General features: G+C 41.1%; 1 protein-coding gene across 1 annotated transcript in view; it reads left to right on the top strand.

Annotated features, from left to right (window-relative positions):
• Window positions 1–22519, top strand: part of LOC310947763 (neural-cadherin) — a gene marked incomplete at both ends in the record, with an annotated part of 416747 nt that overhangs the window by 120198 nt on the left and 274030 nt on the right. Inside the window, 2 exons of the mRNA XM_083914685.1 lie at window positions 8641–8838; window positions 21538–21763. Coding sequence (XP_083770811.1) covers window positions 8641–8838; window positions 21538–21763 — 424 coding nt within the window. The remainder of the gene's footprint in view (window positions 1–8640; window positions 8839–21537; window positions 21764–22519) is intronic.

Raw genomic sequence — 22519 nt, 5'->3', positions numbered from 1 at the left:
TGAACAAAAGATGAAGCCTATTTAGTCAATTAAATATACACACAGTAGTACATATTTCACCACTTTTTTTTGGGTGACATTTTAGGGTAGGCTGAGCTTCCCTTGCAGTCTTAGAGCAATCAACACTGTCACATGCTATAACCTGAAACAAAACAAATTCTTCTGTTTGGGTTCATTTCCGCTCAAAATCACCAGGGCTGGGGTGAGTGCTTAGAGCAGCCCCTCGAGGCAGCCGTCGCGGGTTTGACTCCGACCTGCAGCCCTTTACTGCACGTCTCCCCCTCTCACCGTATTTCCTGTCTGTCCTATATAATGAAGGCTTAAAAACTGCCAAAATAAAAAAAGTCTTAAATATATATACAAATTCACCAGGGCCGACCAGCTTGATGAAGCTGTAGCTGAACATGTCTGTGTGCATCAGCATATGTCACCTTTTCATTGAGATCAGTTTTTATTTTTTATCCTTATGCGCTTTGGTCATGAAAAAAAAACTATGATTTGATATTTCCCCTTTAAACATTTTGTACCTCTCAGGGGTGGCTTGAGTGCTTGTTCAATACTTTTCATGTGAATGGTTAAGTCTTCTGATTAATCAGGGCACTTTTACACTAGTCACATTCCCTCATCACACAGACATTCATACTGATGAGGCTAATCTAATCATTCAAACCACACACACCTTGCTGTATATTACTTGAATTTACCCTCTTATTCTACTATACTTATTTCTCCTGTACTGCTTTCCATCCACCTTTTATAATTTCCTGTACAGTCAAACAAAAAGATTTCTCTCCTCTCGCTACTTGCGTTTAATGTTACAGCGTTTAATGTTACAGCCAGAGAATGTAAAACGTAAAGATAGAATATTCATCATCTTGACAAGTTCGGCCATCAGATAAGTGTCACACAATTACAGTGATACCGCTTTGTTAGAAAAAAACTTTCCAAAAAGAATCTCCCATTTTCAGGTACCAGAGCTGACACAAAAGATAGAAATCTTCTGGCCCCAACCCTGAAAGTACTTCTCTGCTGTGATCAGCAAACACTGGTGTGCAGCATTTTCTGTGTGCTGATGAGGTCTGCATGGGACCTTAGTGTCTTTTACCAGTGTCACTGTGATTGCTGTTTACTACGGGTGAAGATGCTGCAGCACTGATTATAATTACTAGCTGAGATGGCCTCCTCGGTTCCTTCTTGATCATATTTCTGTCGCCTGTTTTCCACATGAAGCATTCGGGAAAGAAATACATGGGGTATAGTACTCAATAGCAGCACACATTCAGGCAGGTTCAGTCGGTAACAAACTTTATTAAACAATAAGGAACAGTTGTCGAAGCCAGGCAGTGAGTTGAGGAGCTGTTGCAGAGACTCACCAAACTGCTCAGGAGAGAGGCAGACAGAAACCATGAGGGACTGGATGAAGGTCGTGGTCGAGGACAGAAGGCAGAGGTGATTACCAGGAAGACGACAGGGCAGGCAGGGAAGGGACAGGGCAGGCAGGGAAGGAACTGGGCAGGCAGGGAAGGAACTGAGCAGGCATTCCAGAAATCACTGGAGAGTCTCGCATGAGAGCTGAGAACAATCTGACAGAGAGTGAAGTTGAGGAGAGTCTATTTACTGGGTTAATTGGTGATCAGAGGCAGCTGAGTGCAACAGGTGAGGGGAGATGAGCTGATGAGCTGATGAGGGGGGAATGGCAGGCAGGTGAGTGGAAGGAAGGGCCAGTGGAAAAGGACTGGGGGGTGAATGAGATGAAGAGAGGGCACACTGACAATATAGGAAGATGACAGTTGAACATAAGCCAGTGCAATTGAATGTGAACAGGTAATAAGAAAAATATTCAATGACTTCTTTTTGGTATTTGTTTTTGGTAAACAAAAAAAATATCCAATCAGTTGTTGCACAAAACACTCTCCCCCACCAAATGACAATTAATCTGTGCTTATTTTGGATGGATTAATAAATCGGTTTTGTCTGTGAAATGTCAAAACAATTATCCATAAAATATATAAATCACACTGTGATGTCTTGAAATAGCATGTAACTAGATTGCGCCGCAACGAGTGGCAGCACATCTTGTAGCTCTCTGTCGTTTGCTGTGTTTTGACTACGTGAGTGTTTTTGTTTTTCCATCCGTTATGTGCAAAGCTTCAAACAAAGTTGTGTACACTAGGCAAGCCCTTCTTGCACAGCGATCATCGGCTAAATACGAAATAAACCCAAGGGAACTATGGAAGGCTTTCCGTGGGTGCAGAGCTAAGCAGCTAAGCTAAAGGCTAAGCTAAAGGCTAAGCTAAGGGCTAGGAGGATGAGATACAAGCCATCCATACCATCGATCGTCATGGGTAATGTAAACTCCCTAACCGACAAGTGTGACGAGCTGGAGGCACTCGTGAGACATCAACGAGTTTTCCGGGAGTGCAGCCTGATGTGCTTCTCAGAGAGCTGGCTGACAGAGAGCATGGATGACTCCTGTGTGGACATACCCGGCTTCACTGCAGTCCGCGTGAACAGGGACGTCAGGACGAGCGGGAAAGAGCAAAGGTGGCGGTCTGATCCTGTATGTGAACAATTGCTGGTGTAATCCAGGCCACATCACAGTGAAAGATAAGATCTGCAGTCAGGATGTAGAACTTCTGGAAGCCTATTACGTCCCGAGAGAGTACTTGCACACAGTCGCCATTGTTGTTTACATCCATCGTGCGCTGTACCCGCAGTAGCGTGTGGCGTCATCCATGAGACCGTTGCTAGGATACAGACCCAGCATCCTGATTCATTCATCCTCATCTCAGGAGATTTCAATCATGTTAGCCTCTCTTCCCACCTTACTGACTTTGTACAGTATGTTGATTGTCCCACTAGGAAAATTAAGACACTTGATCTGCTGTATGCTAATGCCAAGGAAGCAAACACTGCCACAGCCCTTCCACCTATAGGCAGACCAGATCACAACCTGGTGTACCTCCAGCCTTGCTATAAACCCTGTGTCCTGAAGCAACCCGCAACCACCAGGACATTCAGGAAGTGGACTCCTGAGGCCAGAGAGTCCCTGAGAGCCTGCTATCAGTGCACAGACTGGGATGTACTGCAGGACACTGAGGGAAACTGGGGTGACACGGACATCGACAGGGAGGTTGATTGCACTGTCAGCTACATATCTTTCTGCAGGGACATGATTGTACCAGTGAGGGTTGTGCGCTGCTTCCCCAACAACAAGCCCTGGATCACCTGTGACATCAAGGGGCTCCTGAACCAGAAGAAAGCTGGGAGAATGATAGGGAGAAGCGATAGGGAGAAGCGCAAGCAGGTGCAACGGGAGCTCAAGAAGAGCCTAAAGATGGCTAAGGTGGACTATAAAAAGAAGGTGGAGAGGAAGCTGCAGCACAACGACACCAGAGAGGTGTGGAGGGGAATGAAGAACATCACCGGCTACAAACTGAAAAACAGCCAGGCTACAGCAAGTGATGTGGACTAGGCTAATGAGTTCAACCTATTTTTTAATAGGTTCGACACGGCGACCGGGGCCTGCTCAGCCTCCCCACCACTCCCCTCCACCTCTCCAGCATCAGCCTTTTCCCCGACACCACCTTCTCCTCACTGCTCCAGTTCCAACACCACAACTCCCATTTCTCCTAGCTCCCCTCCCTTCTTCTCAGTGGATGAGGTGAGGATGGAGCTGAGGAAGCTGCAAACAGGAAAAGAGGCTGGCCCAGATGATGTCTGCCCAAGGCTGCTGAAGGTCTGTGCGGTCCAACTGGCTGAGCCTCTCCAGCGGCTCTTTAACCTGAGCCTACAGGTAGGGAGGGTCCCGGTCCCGTGGAAAACATCATGTCTTGTGCCGGTTCCCAAGGCTGATCGCCCGGCCGTTCTCAATGACTACAGACCGGTGGCCCTCACGTCTCACATCGTGAAGACCCTGGAGCGGCTGATCCTGCGTCACCTGAGACCACAGACCTCACACGCACTTGACCCCCTGCAGTTTGGGTACCGGGAACACATGGGAGTGGACGACGCTGTCCTCTACCTGCTACATCGGGTTTACTCCTACCTAGATGAGCCGGGGAGTCAAGTGACGATTATGTTCTTTGACTTCTCAAGCGCTTTTAACACCATCCAGCATCTGCTGCTACGAGAGAAGCTGGGACTTATGGGAGTCGAACCTGCGCTCACATCCTGGATCACTGACTATTTGACTAGTAGACCACAATATGTCAGGCTGGGGAGCTGTTTTTCTGGGTCGGTTGAGTGCAGCACTGGGCTCCGCAGAGGACTGTGCTGCGCTGGAGGACTGAGCGCCACAGGAGGTCCTTCGTCCCTACGGTCATCGGGCTGTTCAACAGTTCAGTACTGGACAGGGGCCGCTGACCTTGGCTCTGGTGCCAGGCCCAACCCAATCCACCCTCCACCTCCTCACTTCTTTTATTACTGTATCATTCTTTATTTATATTGTTATTTATTCATATTTCTTTGATTGTTGAATGACTGTCTTTTTTTATGGTGTACGTATTATGTGTACTGTGAGCTATGGGACACATAGAATTTCCCTGAGGGGATGAATAAAGTATCTATCTATCTATTTATCTATCTTGTTTGGTCAAATCAACAGCCCATAACCAACAATGTTCAGTATATCTAGAATCGAACATGAGACATAAAATAAGCAAGTGCAAATATTTTGTTAATAACATGACTAAAACAACATAAATGGCCAAAATGGTTGCTGATTTTCTGTTGATATGTCAATAAAAAATGTATCAAGCGTCAAGTGTTGTTTGGAGTAACAAAGGTTTGGTTGTGTACAGGGAAATACTACTTCTGCCAATTACTCGTTTCAGCAATGTGTCTACATTCACTTTCAAAAGTGGTTGCCAGGTTGGCAGCTTTTGGTTGCTGAAACTGAAAATATGGTTGCCAATTTAGTACACTTATATTTTGACATCATCACCTAACAATGAATGTGACATAAAAGACCCCTAAATGTACACATTTCCTTTTTTTCGTTTTATTTTTGTTCAATTTCATCTGTTTTTTCTTTTCTGAGTTGAATCGATTTGCACATTTGTTTGCGTTGTTGATGGGTTTTCACACCACAATGAAACTACTTCACCATTGTCTCTTAAACAGATGCCTACAGAATTGTCTGGTTCTGGTTCTGACTGTAACAGCAATATTTAAAGATATTTAGACCCGTGCAAACTGCTCTCTTCCTCTTCTGGTTGACACAGGTTTGTTATGCCTCCACACCGGCAAAAGCTGTGGCCGCAGGCATGTTTTTCGTGTTGTCTGTCTATCAGTCCCATTCTTGGGAGTATGATACCTCAGAAACCCCTGGAAGGAATTTCTTCAAATGTGGCAAACCTCATTGACCTCACTGAAGCATTTTTGGCCACAACTCAATAATGTGTATGCTAATTATATCAAATGTTAATTACAACATATGACACAAATGTCTAATAATAAAATTACCTTATATTATACCTCAAAATGTTTCTGTCCATTATTTAAAGCCATAACTCAGGAACAGAAGGGGAGATATTTGGTCAGAGACTGAATTTCTGACACTAATCAGGAAACTGTGATGATTTTATAGATCTTCTGTGCTGCCAGGTTGAAGATGCGCATGAAGCATCCACATTTTGCCAAAAATACACTTAATACATTTTATTAAATTCTTTCAAAATCTTACCTACATAAACATATTATGTAAGTCTGGACAGTTGGGATGTAAACTGTGGAGGCATACAACAGCAAGGCTGTGTTTCTAGTTTACTTATTTATTTTTGAGTTGGCAGCACTGCTGCCTTTGCTCACTACTGTGTACTGGCTGCTGGAATGAGAATTTCTGTTTTCCTGGGCAGCACAGCCGCTTGGAGTAAAACAGTAGGCTGTTGCTGGCTGACTGTCGCATGGTTTGCTCTGCTAAAAAAAGTTGTTTGGCTGACAGCAAAGAACAGAGTGGGACTTTTCACAGAGACAACTCTCAAAGACAAAAAAGATAAAAAATATGTCTCAGACTTTTACTGTTGGAGTGCAAGCAAGCAAGCAAGTACAACCTCCATTCACTTTTGTCATAATCTGTCACCAAGCCATTCAGTGTGTCTGTGTGAAATATTATTCTAATATAAACCAAAAGAAACAAACAATACTAATGAGAACAAAGACAACATCTGTCAGCATCCTATTTGCTGTGCTTTCTGTAAACTTTGCGAGGAACTGCCATTTGACTAAATATGTGGAAGCAAGGTGGAAACATGAATTGTCTTTACTGACCCTTCCTAATTTCAAAAACACATTGTTTGCAAAGACAAACACAAGGCTTGCACTGACAAAAATGTTTGCATGCTAAAACAGGGCTGCACAACTATGGCCAAAATAATTATCATGTTTTTGATTAATATAAAGATTATGATTAGTTGATGATCATTCATTGATTTAAGGTACAACATAATTTTATTGCTCTTCTATGTTGTGCTACATTTCTGTGTAATTAACAAATCTTTGTATCATAATAAAAATGGTACTTTTCACAGTGTATCTCCTAGAAGCAATACATTAATGATATTTTACCTAAATTTGCTTTGCCTCCAGCTCCAGACATGGCATTTCCATTTGTCCGTCTTTGCTCTTTTTATTTTTTTTATTGAATTTTGCAGACAATCAAACAAGAGCAAGTATAATAGTTGTACAGTGTATCAAACGTCTGCCTTAAAGTGAAAAAAAAGGAACAAAAAAAAAACCCAACATAAATCCCACTATCCCACCCAACAACCAATGTCAGACGTGATCCGTCTGTGCTCTTTTGTGTATCACTTATCTACCCTGGACTGCAGCTGCAACAGTCACAGGCTGTCACTGCTTGATGACAGCGCGGCAGCTCCCGAGAAGTGAAGCCAAAACATCTTGATCGCCCCCTGCTGGTTGGCTGTTAGTTTAGGAAGCGCTTGATTTGATATGCAGTAGAGTTTTCTACGAGCAGAGCATTCATTTTAAATATCAGTATCACAGTCAGTCATGTTCATTTCATTGTGGGAAGCCTTGATCTTGGTTAATATTAATTGTACCGCCCTCTAAAATATAGATCTAGCAGGCCCTTCTGAGCTTTGCAGGCTTTACTGTAAGACACACACCACAACTATTAGAACAACTGAAGTAGTAAACATCGTTGGGATCACTGTCAGAGTGATTTGATGAACGATAGGAAACACTGACAGCCACGTGTCACGTTGAAACTCTTTATAAAAATAAAGTGTAGACTGCGTAGTTAAATCAACAGCTCTCTGATGCACTGCGTCCCAGCCGTGTCGCACATCAGCAGTGTAGGGATTTTACACACAATACTTTAGTCAAATCAGAAGGACCTCACAGAGTACATATTGCGTAATTCAAATTCTACAGGAGGCTTTCTGGAGTCAGCAGAGTCGTTGGCAGTTTAGTGCACCAGCAGGCATTTATTCGTAGATGGACATCGGATGATACAGACGTCTGGATAAATGTTCTATTCTCTATCTAGAGTAACTGTGTGCAACACAGTACCCATGATCAGAGGCAGGAAGTTCTGATATCTATTCTAACTACTCCAGCATTTATGCTTGTTACAAAGGCGTGGTTTATGTGTCTGATTGTGCATGCATATGTGTATTTCAAAAGTAGCCACTGTTCCAGCCTCCATCTTCCTCCCCGCGCATCGGGGTAACCTCTGTTTCCGCATTACTCTTCTTCTTTATCTGTGAAAGAAGCACATACTCTCATCCTCCCTTTAGCCTGCCTCCTTATATGGTTGTTGTTTGCGAACGGCGATGCTCTAATCTCAACTAGTTGCCAGGTGCTTTTGTGCAAGCTGGCTCTTTCATAGTCTTGTGACCTTGACTGGCTGCCAAAGGTTTGTGTGCTCTTGCAGAAAGCAGAAAAGCTTGAGCCTGGACTAATAATCGCACTATCACACTCTTAAATGATTATACCTAATAATCACACTATCACACTCTTAAATGATTATACTTATTGCGTCTTATTATCACACTCTCATTAATCATTACTAATACCCACGCTAACACATGATTATGATACCTCACTCATTGATTATTAATTCTTCAGCAGCTACTTTGCAACTCTCTTCTTAGTAATATTTTTTATCTTCTTATTAAAAACAATAATGACAAACAAAAGCTAAATCAAGTACTTTAGAAACGTTGTATCTACCGTTTTATGCCATCTCATATGCCATCAGGAGTGTACCTATTTTCCCCGGCTTCTATGTTCCCCGCTTTTCACAAATTAGTTATTTTTTTCACAATCAATTCCACAGAAAATAGGCTTATGTAGACCCTAACACTACCTCCTAACCCTGACACTATACATAACCCAAAAATCCTGAAAAAATGCTTAATTAAATCAGCAGAGGCATAGGCTTATGCGACCGGGGAACATGGGGATAACCCCTATGCAATCTAGGCATTTAGGAAACACTATAAAGCCGAACACAACTAGAGCCTGTAACATACGCTTGGCACCACTGTTCACAGAGCATCAAAGTTAATCAGTGTGGATGCTAATGTCATTATTGTTATTATTGTAGTTGAAGTTCTTGGTGTAGATGATCCTTATCCCTCTCTAAACTGTCTTCTCTGTTTTATCCTTCTTCAGGTCCAGAGTGGTACATGGTCAGAGTGGAGTTGACTGTGACAGATGTAAATGACAATATCCCAGAATGGAGCATGGTTCCTGCTCCCTACCTTGCTGTGGTTTCCCCTGATGCCTCTGCAGGAACACTGGTTTACAAGCTCCTCGCTCAGGATGGTGATGAAGGTAACAACGGTGAAGTGGAGTACTTCCTGTCTGATGGTAGGTTATTTTTACTTTCTCCTATCGTTTAACATTTGAGAAAGAACCCTAACTTTTAAATGATTTTCCCTAACTCCTTACCTCAAGGTTAAAGTAGTTGGGTAAGTGCCTATGTTGTGCATGATGGTTCACTGCATGGCATACAAGGGTGCCTAAATAGAATGGAGTGATCTCTTACATGTGCTTTCCTGCTTTTACTGACCAGTAAAAAAGTCTGTGAAAAACAATATCTAACCCTGTGAAACGCACCACCACTGGGTTTTCAATCTAAAGCAGGAAAAACAGTGTGCTGTATATATCACATTAACCTAATTAATTAAACAAAGCTTGATGGTTTTTAGTAATCGAGTTACTCGAGAAACCATTTCAGCCCCAGTGTAATGTCATTAATTTCTCCACTATACAAAAATAATTGCTTTTCTTATTGTTTGCCATGTAGTGAATTATTCTGCCCATATTGGTATCTGTTAAACCCTGTCTACAGAGACATGGACTTCTAATGTCCCCCATGGTGGTGACATAGAATGAATTGAAAATACAAATTACAAGAAAAACAGAAACATTGAAGTTAGTGTCTACATTCAAATTTTCTCTCATTTCAATCGATGTTGGTTTAATTATACTGTGAATGCAGGATTGGGTGTGATTCAAAACTTTATATGAATTTATTGTAAGGATGCTTGCTATTACAAAGTCAAAAATAAGAACTTCGTTGCATTTACAAAAGTTTGGATGGAAGGCTTGCCAGACAGAAAAGAAGGCCCAAGGCCGTTGAGACACTTAAAAACTAATAAATGAACCTTAAAATCAATCCACCAATGCAGCGATTTTAAAACTGGTTTAATGTGAGTCCGGTTGAGACTGTAAACAAGAGGGGACTAGGGCTGAGGGCTAGGGTAAAGCTAACATCATCAGCTGTATCTGTCATCTAAGCCTGTGAATATTCTCCTTTGTCCAGGTCATCGTTATCCCCAAAGCAATTTCAGTCTAAAGCAACTGGACTTTTGACAGTTGCTTTTGGCTGAAATTGCTTTGGGGACTACCATCTAAGCATTTTCCTAAAATGTGTGAACAACTACAAATGCAAATCACCACTCAAGATCCGGATAATCATGTAAATTTGGATGGATATAACATCTTTCGTACAGATCGGCGGGCCAAAGGTGGAGGAGTGGCGATTTATACAAAAACAACATTTCATTCATCAGTTCTTATTTCAAAGTCAGACCCCAAACAGTATGAATTGCTTGTGTTAAAGGTTGAATTTACTAAAGGTTGTGCTATGACAATAGTAAGACGTTACAGACCTCAGCATCAGCATCAAATGATACATTGTCCTCATTATCTTTTAGAGTCTTTATTCATTCATTCATTCATCTTCAACCACTTGTCCCTGTCAGGGTCGCGGGGGGCTGGAGCCGATCCCAGCTGACATCGGGCATGAGACGGGGTACACCCTGGACAGGACGCCAGTCTATCGCAGGGCACATAGAGACAAACAGAGACGAACAACCATTTACACTTACATTCCCATGGGCAATTTAGAGTCATCAATTAACCTAACACCTGCATGTCTTTGGACTGTGGGAGGAGACCGGAGAACCCGGAGAAAACCCACTAATGTTAAATACAATGAGCTATTTTTCATGGGAGATCTAAACTCGGACGGGTTTTCCCCAGTCTCAGATCCGTTTAAATGTTTCTGTGATGCAACATACTTGACACAAATCATAGAATTGCCAATAAGGATTTAATAAGTATTAAATGTTTGTTTTAAACAATTTATTTATTGAAGTTTTTTAAACAAATAACAGTATCCAAACAAAATACAGTATTCCAGGGCATTAAATCCCTGCGCACCCCCCCCCCCCCCCCCCACGGAACAAAGTGGGGTGAAAACTATACAAATAACAATAAAAATAAATTAGAAAATAAATAAATAAATAAAAAATTAGCAGCAGCAGAAACAACGAAAATAATACTAATAAATTAAAGCAAACAATAGAGATTAGTAATAGATGAATAGATAAACAAATAAACCCACAGCAAAATTAAGCTCACACATAATGTAATAACATAATAATAACAGTCCTATTTAGTGTATCTAGCCCTATTTCAATTCCGACCATGAATGATGCCTATAGGAGCCGCTCTATTGTGTAAGAATGCCAAAAATCCCCCCCAACACCCTTCAAAAACCGATGGTTGTTTCCTGAGAATAAACAGGATCTTTTCTGATGGCAAGTATGACGAGTGCTCTTTAAGCCATAAAGGAACACCAGGAGGGTCCTTGCATTTCCAGTTGATGGCTATGCATTTGTTAGCTGCAATCAGGGCTAATCTGATAAAACAAGTGTAGACTCTCATATTAATTGGTAGAACCGACAGATCACCCAATAGTGTCAGCCGTGGATTGGCCGGGATTTCCACCTCTACATTCCTTTTAACAAGATAGATCTCCAGTACTGCTCCAAACATTTGCACGACCAAAACATGTGGAGCAGGGATCCTGTTTCAGTCTTACACCTAGGGCGGTATTCAGAGTAGTTACTGCTTATCATATGGAGACGATGGGGAGTCAAATAAACCCTATGTATAAGAGAATGATTGAGAGCTACTACAGATCCTCTTCCATTCAGAGTCCTCAAAGGCAGAATCAGTGTCTGTTCACGCTTAAGTTTTGCATTAATAGCTGTATTTTCTGACAGGCTCATTAGTCTGTTGTAAGCATAGGATAAAAAGCCTTTAAAGTTATGCTTGTCTCGCATCATACTGTCTATCTCTGGATCCTCTTAGGGGATAAGTTTCCCACCTTGCTGTACCCTAATAAAATCCAGGACTTGCAAGTATTTAAAGAAATGTGCAGAGGGGAGCCGAAAGACAGCCTCAGTTGCTCAAAGGATCTCAGATTATTGTGCTCATTACTATTGTGTTCTAAAGTGCATATACCTATGTTACACCAGGCTCTAGTAATGCCATCTCTCAATGCCCCAGGGAAAACTGGATTAAAATGAAATAGAGTGGAACGATATAGTTTACGGACCCTCTGGAACTTCGCTCTGATTTCATCCCAGATTTTGAATGTAAGTTTAATCATCGGATTTGGGGATATAAGTTTTTGATGGTGATAAGAGTTAATAAATGGAATGCTAGACAGAGGTTGCGCTGTATGGGACTGTTCGATCTGTTTCCAAGCTGGAGGGTGCTCTAAATCTCTAATCCAAATCCAGATAGCTCAGGATTGAGCAGCCAAATAGTATAACTGAAAATCTGGTAAATATAGCCCTCCTTGTTCAGTGTTGAGTGTTTTGAGCTTTACTCTGGGAGTTTTACCATTCCACTGAAATCTAGATATCAGTCTGTCCAGGTTTTTAAAGAAAATCTTCGGAATTGGTGTTGGCAATGCTTGAAACAAGTAAAGATATTTGGGTAAAATATTCATTTTAATACAATTTATTCTTCCAATTAGGGATATAGGAAGAGACTTCCATCTTTCCAGATCTGCTTCAACTTTTTTAAACAGAGATTCATAGTTGAGAGAGTAAATCTGATATAGCTGGTTGGATATTTGTAGACCAAGGTAACAAATCTTACAGGTGTCCCAATGAAAGGGAATGTCTCCTTTTGATAATCCTTGAGCAGCTGGGTTAGGAGGCATCATCACACTTTTCTGTTTATTTATCTTGTACCCAGAGATGCAGCTATATTCCTCTAACAGGGTGCAGAGGGCCGGTAGCTACATCTCCAAATGAGTAGAATACAGCATATCGTCAGCATAAAGCGAAAATATGTGCTTTTTGTCTTCGACCATAATGCCGTCTATTATATCATTATTTATAGCTCTGCCTCATCTGTAGAAAGTGCAATTAACGACCTTCAATCTGCCTTTAATGTAGTTCAGAAAAGTCTGTCTGGATTGACCTGTATTAAATGTTTTTGGGTTTTTTTTACAATTTATTTATTGAAGTTTTTTAAACAAATAACAGTATCCAAACAAAATACAGTATTCCAGGGTATTAAATCCCTGCGCACCCCCCCCCCCCCCCCCCCACCACGGGCCAAAGTGGGGTGAAAACAGATGACAACAATAAACACAACAAAAAAAAATAAAAAATAGCAGCAGCAACAATGAAAATAATACTAATAAATTAAAACAGAAGAATAAAGATTAGTTAAAGATAATTAAATAAACAAATAGCCCTGGCGAGTGCCGCGTGACAAGGGAAAAAGCGATCATATGTCAGCATTTGTTCAAATCATTGATGGATTGAGATATTTTTGTCATTTGTATCAAATTTGAACCAAAATTCATTTTTTCTAAAACTGCAAAGAGATAGGGCCATTCTAAACGATAAATGCCTTTTCAGCATCTAATGAAAGGGCAACGGCCGGCGTGTTGATGTTTTGGGCGCAGCAAGTTACATTAAGGAGCCTGCGAATGTTATCAGAGGAAAAGCAATTCTGAATTAAGCCAGTTTGATCTTCATATATAAGGTCGTGTATCACTTTCTCCAGCCTGGTAGCTATGACCTTGATGAATACCTTATATTCTGATGAGAGAAGAGCTATGGGTCTATAGGAACCACAGAGTTTGGGTGGGTCCTTGCCAGGTTTTAGCATGACAGTAATTTAGTTTATTTATTTCAAGTGAGTGTTTGAACATATCTATTAGTGGTGTTATTAGATTAGATGCAAAAGCTATATAGAAGTCCATAGAGAACCCATCTGGCCCTGGTGATTTTCCTGCTGACAGCTTACCAATTGCATTCAAAACCTCCTGTTTAGTAATATCTGCCTCTAGGCTCTTCCGTGTCCCCATCTCCATCCCCGGAACGTCCAGCCCCTCTAAAAAGTTCATAAGTTTATGAGTCCCCCTTGAAAGGAATACAAGTCAACATAGAAATCCTTAAAAATGTCATTAATACGTTCAGGGTCATGGACTATTGTGGCATCATCCCTGATCTTAACTAAGGGGATGCGTCTAGACTTTTCTTCTTTTCGGATCTGCCAGGCTAATAATTTACCACTTTTATCCCCATGCTTGTAGAATTGCTGTTTCGTTCTAGCCATGGCATTCTCAATCATCCTAGTGGTTAGCAGATTATAGTCAGTCCTTTTGCTCTAAAATTTTTCCACTATAAATCAGAGAATGTTCCCTTTCGAGATTCCTAATCTCCGATTCAAGTGTCTTGGTTTTCAACATATATTGTTTTTTTTTCCCATGATGTATAACTTATAGTCTTACCTCTCACATAAGCTTTTAAAGATTCCAACACAGCCGTAGGCGAGGCAGTCCCTTTATCAATGCTAATAAAACTGTCCATTTTATTACTAATAAGTTTAACATAATCTACATTGTTAAGTAGGTGTGTGGGGAATCGCCAAAGTCTGTAACTACTAGTAGCATTCTTTTGAGGAATCTGGAGCATGAGAGGAACATGGTCCAAGTGAGTCATAGCTAGATGATGATATACGCATGAGGATATAAGGTGAAATCTGTCAGCATGAGTAAGAAAAATATCATTTCTGGAGTAGTTTTTATGAGCATTTGAGTAGAAGAAATACTCATGTACTGACTTATGTTTTTCTCTCCAGACATCTACAAGTTTGAAATCAGCCATATCTTTCGAGTCTTCGCTGCTTTGGACAGAGTTTTGGGGTTAGAGGATGACAGATCTTTAGATGGATCCAGAACTAAATTCATATCACCACCTATGAAAAGTTCACTAGCATGACAAGTTAGTGTGAAAAACAAACTTTGGAAAATTTGAGGGCAGTCTTAGTTTGGGCCATACATATTAACTAATTGATAGTGATAGATTCACCCACTATAGAGCCTTTAAGTATCAAGTATCTGCCCTGTTTGTCTTTCTCAACATTATCTACTTGTAGAGGGACATTTTTACCTATCAATGTGGCGACACCTCGAGATTGGGATGTGAAGGAGGAGTAAAAGGTCTGCCTTTGCCATTGGCGTGTTAGTCTAACATGCTCAGCATCGGTGAGATGAGTATCCTGTAGTGGAGCTATATCTATTTTATGACTCCTAAGGAAGTTAAGTACCTTTCTATGTTTTGACAGGTCATTGATGCCATTGGTATTCCATGTCAAATACTTAAAAGCTACCGGTGTGGCAATCTATTTAAATCTATTTCTCCTATGAGGCGACGTAAGATCCAGAAACAGTTAGGGCAATAAATCCAAGCTATTACCTTATCTAAGAGATACACTTATACGTCTTGTATGTAGAGTAAGAGTGTAAAAAGGAAAAAACAAAAATAGACTAAACAGACCCTAGCAGACCCTTTAGTTATGAAATTAAGTGATGCTTATAATACGAAGTCATCCTGTAGTTGCATTATAAATAATAGCCATCACCTCTGTAACCAGATGAGAGGAGAAAAAAGAAAGCGCTATGTGTTCCTGCTAGACTGCTCATTAATTTTAATTTTCCATAATCGCACCATGTGCGTAAAGATGCACATGGCCTGGAGTTAACGGAGCCAGTCCATCTCAAATGAGTGATATTCATCAATGTAATGAAATGATAATAAGCGAAATAATAAAGTCAGGAAATAAGGGCAATGGCCTCTCTGGTTTATCAGAAGAGGATCCCGTTAACTGGCAGTTATAGTAGCATAGAGTATGTCTGCCTTAATAAAGTGATTTTGAACATTTTATAAACATAATTTAAAGTACAAATGTATTCCCTCTGGTAACCTCCTTACATCCGGGGTCCGTGATAAAGATGAATACGTTTGAACAGTGTCCAAAAGAAGAGTCGCAGCCAGGCTACGTACATGCCCAAAACGATGCCGGGAAACGGAAGACACGTAGTTACTCCAGCAGACAGCAACCCCGCGTCGGAGCAAGCACAGAAGTCCTCTGGCCAAACAGGTCCATGTTATTCAAGCACTGCTTGAGTGGTAAAATAGCACCAGCAGGAAAAGTACGTTTCTTCGTCCACCAGAGAACATTCCTGTCCATCTGTTGCTGTTATAGGTCCATTTAAATCACAAAACAGTGTCGAGATACGTAATCCACTTTACCATGTAGTAAATTACACTTGTGGCAGCACATCTGCAGATAATTATTTCTTCAGATAATTTTCAGCAGCCTATGGCGTTGTGAAAGTGCCTGTCCCCCCTTCAGATCCATTGAGAAAGAGGTTGGATGCAGCAACCTGAAGGTGATGTTCTTTTCTTTGAGTTTCATTTTCAGTGGTGCAAAAGCTTTCCTCCCCTCGTACAGGGCTGTTGACATATCTCTGAATATCATTATGGTTGAGTTGCCATATTGTAGTGAACTTTTGTTCCGGGCGGCGTCGATGATCTTGACGGTGTCAGAGAAGCGGAGCAGCCGAATCACAATGGTGCGGGGTCAGGCGCCATCTACTGGACTTTGCTGCAGAGACCTGTGAGAACGCTCCACCCAAAAGTTTCCCCTTCTAAATCAAGCATCTTGGGTAGCGATTCTTGTATAAATGCTACCGTGTCCATCCCCTCCACTCCTTCCGGAAAGCCGACCAGCCTCAGGTTCTTCCTACAGGCTCGGTTCTCTTGGTCAATCAGTTGTTCCATCAAGTCACTCAATTTGCCGTCCGTAGTTTTTTTGTAGTCATCCAGCTCATGCTGCATTGCGGCGAGCGAGTCATCAATCTCACATTGCTTCCCCTCGAAGCTCTTTACTCGGTTTCCAATAGCTTCCTTATCTTTGGTGACCGTTTCCATTGTTTCAGAAAGCCTATTTAACCCTTGTATTGTGTTAGAAAGCTGTTTACACCTGTGGTGTTAGCGGGTCCATCTGGACCCATGATTTTAAAATGCTTGAAAATGCTTAAAATCACCAGTTTTCTTCAAATGTTTTTTTCAGCTAATTGCAGGCTTAGTATGTATTCATATAAATGGGACCAGTATGTGAATTGTTTTTAGTTGGCTCCACAGACACAGTATTTTAAAATATACCACTCGTTTTTGATAGCAAAAACTGTTTAAATTCACTAAATATATTTCTTTTTCTTATAGAATGAGTAATAATAAACTGTAAATGTGTTATAAACTATATTAGAGTACACCTACCAAAACATTTTTTTTTTTTTTTTTATTATTTAAAATTATTAACAATAGTGACATCTTTGGTGTTTCGGGTCAAAACGGACCCGCATAGATAAAGGGTAGGATAAAGACAACAAGTCAATTTTTTCCCATAAAACCAACTTTTATTTAACCATACCAATTAACCAAACAATTTAACCATAAACTGAACATTTAAAATAATATGGTGTTAGCGCAGGTATGTAGTTCTGAATTAACCATAATCTAAACACATGAAACAATGTGTTGTCGGTTAACCATAATTTGAACTGTGTGTATGTGTATGTGTATGTGTGTGTGTGTGTGTGTGTGTGTGTGTGTGTGTCCGTCCGTGTCTGTGCGTGTCTGTGTGTGTGTGTGTGTATGTGTGTGTTGAAACACATGAATCACAGTATTTGATGGTTACCGTGTGCTCCTTGCAAATGAATTTCTTGCATGTGTGGCAAATGGTGTTGGATTTTCTGTCCTTGTTGGTGGGGCAGGACTGGCACCTCTTTCTCTTCCTCCTGGAATCTCCTCCCTGGTTCTTATCAGAGGATGATGGTGTGGGTGTTGGCTGAAGCTCTCTCACCAAACGAACAGATGCTTCGGTTCGGGGCAGCCACTCTCGTCTTTCGATGAAAGGAGACACCAGAGACTTGCCCAACTCCTCCAGAAAAAGCCTCCTCTTGAAGGTTTTTTCTTCATTCCATCCTGGATCTATTTCAGTCCACACCACAGATGCGTTGTATGCAGACACATCCAGTATGTTGTAAAACTCAACCATTGGCCACCTTTTTGTCCCCCGCTTGCATGTATACGTGCCTGTGACCTTGTCCAGGTTGTCAACGCTGCCTTTGTTCTTATTGTAGTCCAGAATTATGTCTTCTTGTCCTCCCTAGGCATATACTGCCTGAAGGGACAGCGGCCTCTGAAAGGGACTAGCCGTTTATCCACTGTCACCTCTGGCCAAGGATTGTACACAAAGGGTAATGTTCCACCAATTTGTCCCAAACCTCCCTGATGGGATCAAGCCATCTCACGACGAGCAACTCTTGTCTCCCTGTTGTCAAAACGTAGCAGTCTTGATAATACATGAAAGGCTTGAAGCGACATTGTGGCACGAAAAATAGGACGTCCTGACTCACTATCCCATAAGCTGGCCGTAGCTTCATTACAGGATCTGCAAGACCCCTGCAAATAGCAAAAGTCCCATGTAGGCATCGAGCTGTGTTTTGTCCATCTCTGTCCAGCTATCACCAAACACTCTTCTCCCTTCCATGTTGGTCATCTCAAGTATGATATTCTGAATAGGTCGTGGAAAGAACAGTTCAAACGCTGACTTGATGTGTGACACAGCGTATCAAGTAGGCCCTGGAGTCATTCTGAGGATGTTCTCTGTCGGTGCCCTGGATTGGGTTTGAAGAGGTCTTGATAACCATGAAATGTCACCTTTTCTTGACTTGAAAACCTCTCTTTGATCATCTGTGACATCTGGGTCCTCCTCATCAGATGTTTGGTCTTGTTCAGGGTCATACTGAACGTCATCCTCATCCTCAGACATCCTCCTCAGCTTCACTTTGCTTTCGCTTTTAAGTGATGCATACAACAGCCAGTATTCTCTGCCAGGTCATTTTGGACCCGTAACACCACAGAATTTAGAATTTACTAAAATTGTGAAAATTGATTTTGCTGCATTTAAAAAGGTGTGTCTGAGGATAAGATGAAGCCTCATTCCAGGATAAAAATGGAAAGTGTACTTTTTACACAGTTAAACTTGAAAACGGGTCAATTTTGACCCTAACACAACAGAAGGGTTAAACATCCTTCAATCACTGACTCGATCCTCTTTATTCCTTTCGCCAGCTCAGAATTGAACCACTGAGTCGCGTGCTGTGGAGGCTGGTATAGCCCACCGTCTCTGCTGCTAGCACTTGGTAATGGCACTTGCTCGTTCTTCTCATCTTTATTTCCTTCGTTCTTTTTCGGTGGCATGGTCTTGTTTTCAGTTTTTCCACTTCTTAGAGCACGGTTAACGTCGAGTTGACTTGGTGAAAAGTTGGCAGAAGGCTAATTTTAGTGAGCTAGTAAGCGAAGCACGGCGCCATGTGTCTGTTCCCTATCCCTCCATAAGTATCTGGGCTTTTTCCTTGAGGGAAATCTGTCTTTTAAATACCATATTGAATGTCTTACTAAAAAACGCAGGGTGAAGTTGGGTTTTTTGTATAGAAATAATGTTGTTTTTCTAGGAAAAAAATCATCCAAGCCATTATTTTATCTGTTATTGACTACAGTGATATTCTGTACATGCACGCAATATACGTCATCTTTAAAAATGCTGGATTCTGTGTACCATACTGCTTTACGATTCATCTCTGATTCTGGTTTCCAAACAAACCCTTGTACTCTATGAGAAAGTTGGACTATCTTCATCACACACCCGTAGAATGGAGCATTGGTATGTGTTTCTTTGGCTATTTTACATCAACTTCCATCCTATCTGTGTTCTCTACTGGCTCCTAGAAACACCAGAACCTGCACCCACCTGCTCAAGCGGCTTGATTATGTTCAATGTTCCTCGAACCGACAGTGTGTTTGGTGAAAGTGCTTTTAAATATTTAGCACCCCTATCTTGGAATAAACTACAAGGTCATTTCAGACTGGAATCCCTCATCAGCATGGAGCATTTCAAAAGCAGGATTAAGGACTTTTGAATCAATTTGCACATGTACTGTCTCTGAGCACTGATCTGCTTTTTTATTTCTAATGTTTTATTTTGTTGATAAATCATGTTTAGTTGTGTGTTGTTTTGGTTTTAAATGTGAAACTTATGTTTATGCTGCTGTCTTGGCCAGGACCCCCTTGGAAAAGAAATTTGAAATCTCAATGGGAATATTCCTGGTTAAATAAAGGGTAATACAAAATACAAAATGGATTTTCACAGAAACATGGCTCAACTGCTGCATTTCGGCGAGCGAGTCATCAACGGTCATTGAGCTAAGAGGACGCAGTGTCCTCCAGGTGGATAGAACAACTGATGAGTCTGGTAAGACCAGCATGTTATGCAACAAGACTTATGGACACCTGTACAACCATTAGTAACCACATATAAACTTCCTTTGTTGTTTTTTATTTAGAATTATTTCCCTATTTACTCCTGCCCTCCCTCAACATTACAAACATACATCTCATTCATCACACACAATCGCAAATGGTTTGGGCGTACGGGGGAGTGTGTATACCAGCAAAATGACAGGACAATAAATACTCAATACTTGCAATATAGTAATTTAATGGTGGCATTTCCATTACAGTCGAATACACAGAATAAGGCGGGTCACCCGTTTGTCAAAGAGCAGGGCTTTTTTTCTCCATGCACATATTAAAGTATGGATGGCGTTCCAAAGAACGGCGCCTGTTCATTCCCATGAAAGCTGCCACAGGCCACTAGAAACATCGTATCTCAATATTAAATGCGTTAGTGACTCAGAAACAAGGGTATGTGTAGCCCGTGGAATTAGATGCCAGGCAGGACACATTTACTTCTTGGGTTCTTGTAGCCTAAGTTTTATTCAATGGACACAAATTGCTACTTTTATGAAATGAGGGTGTTATGAGGGTGTGTTTAAAAAAAAGTTATTTAAATACAACAAAATAAAATACCATAAAATATGACCGTTGCCCCGACTACAAACAGATGACACAATCGGTTACACACATATTCAGTAACCCCACAGTTTCAACGTGAGTGTCAGTGTTTTCAAGTCACTTAATGATTAACTAAAAACACTTACATTTTCAACACACTTCACTTAGCGCCCTTCCCGACAGATTTTACCAGTCTTCATCTCTAGACTAAATAACTTTTGTTTAAGACAACATTTCTCACAATCAAAATCACACTCGCCAGCATGTTTTTGAAGCTGAACAATATTACATCCGCAGATATCAAAGGTATACAAAATCCTCGTTTACAAATAGCAACAGGTATTAAATAAGGGTTTTATACAGCGATACTTAACAGAATATGTCAGTTTTTGACCTTCTTGACTCGATGGCATCATATCACCGTCTTCCTGACTCAATCTCTCCGTGATTCAAATGCAAACAAAACAAAGACCATTATTCACTTGGCGCATTAACAAATCCCCAAGGGAAATGCTGCCCTCCAGTGACCATATTTCAACACTGACTGTGGCACCTCCACAGTTTTAACGTTGTGATTATAAACAAATAACATATCGTCACCTTGTTAAAAAGTAATCGCCCCACTCGTTTTTCAGGAAACACAAAAAACTTCACCGAAAGTGAAGCACACTTGACATAAGCCATCATCTTAAAGCGGTAAAATCACATGATCTGATCAACTGAGGATATAGGCGATTTTACCATAGGTGGCAGACGTCATGAGGAGCTGATTTAGGCAAAAAAAAAACTATTTTGACAAAAAATGACTCAGGCGATTATTTTAACAGTGTGACGATATTAAACTTATATTTTTCATGTATTTAACAACCTTAGTGGAAGCTCAAACCTGTCGGCTTTTACCGCCCGGTTACATACTGTATGTATTTAATAAAAATGAAAATGTTACTCCAGTAAGCAAACATATTGCTTCTCTCTACAGGTGGTGATGGTCGTTTTGAAGTGGACAGGAAGAACGGCCAGTTACGAACTACAGGCCTTCCCCTGCAGCGGGATAGGGAGTACCTGCTGACAGTGGTGGCTGCTGACCGGCTGGGCAGCCGCAGTGCCCCTGTGGTTGTATCTGTGGTGGCTGGAGCCCGGCCACCACAGTTCACCAATGCTTCCTTCACCATTGCTATACCGGAAAACACCCCTGAAGGACAGCCGTGAGTTAATATATAAACACACAGGCATTTAAAAAAAAATAAAAAAATACATCTGGTCTTAGCTCTGGAGTTACCTATGTGTGGCTGGCAAGACAAAATTCTCTAAACATTCACATGAAGATGATCCAGAGATTCACACAATTCTGTGCACACGTACATTTCTCCGACATTGTCTTTCTACCACAGACACAATTAGTATCTACTCACATGAACATGAGTTATACATGGCCGATATGTTTTTGAAAAGATTGTTCACTGACATTTGATGTGTGTTCTCTGGATCGTTTTCAGCAACACATCTTTATGTTTCACAGACCGCTAAATAAATTATATGCAGGGCGAGTAAAAGCACTGTCTTCAAGTATTGATTTAAACAAACACTCACAAAGACTGTTTTATTGTAATGTAGTGGGCTGTGATGTATGTAATGTATGGTCTCTACACAATTCATGTTGATATTGTGGTTATGTCAGTGTGATATATGTTTAAATATGGATGTCACACATACACACACCTGCATGCCTTCATAAATTAAACTGCGTAGGCCTGTGTATTCTTACACACACACACACGCACACACACACACACACACACACACACACACACACACACACACACACACACACACACACACACACACACACACACACACACAAAGCCTGAGGTCTGACGAAAGTGGTATAGTTATGACTAGTGTCCTTGGATTGGTCTTATTATCCCCCTCCAGCTTCTTTTATGTGACTGACAGATTTGGCA

Source organism: Echiichthys vipera (assembly GCF_963691815.1).
Source record: "Echiichthys vipera genome assembly, chromosome: 1".
NCBI classification, from domain to species: Eukaryota; Metazoa; Chordata; class Actinopteri; order Perciformes; family Trachinidae; genus Echiichthys; species Echiichthys vipera.
This window is presented reverse-complemented; position numbering and strand designations above follow the sequence as displayed.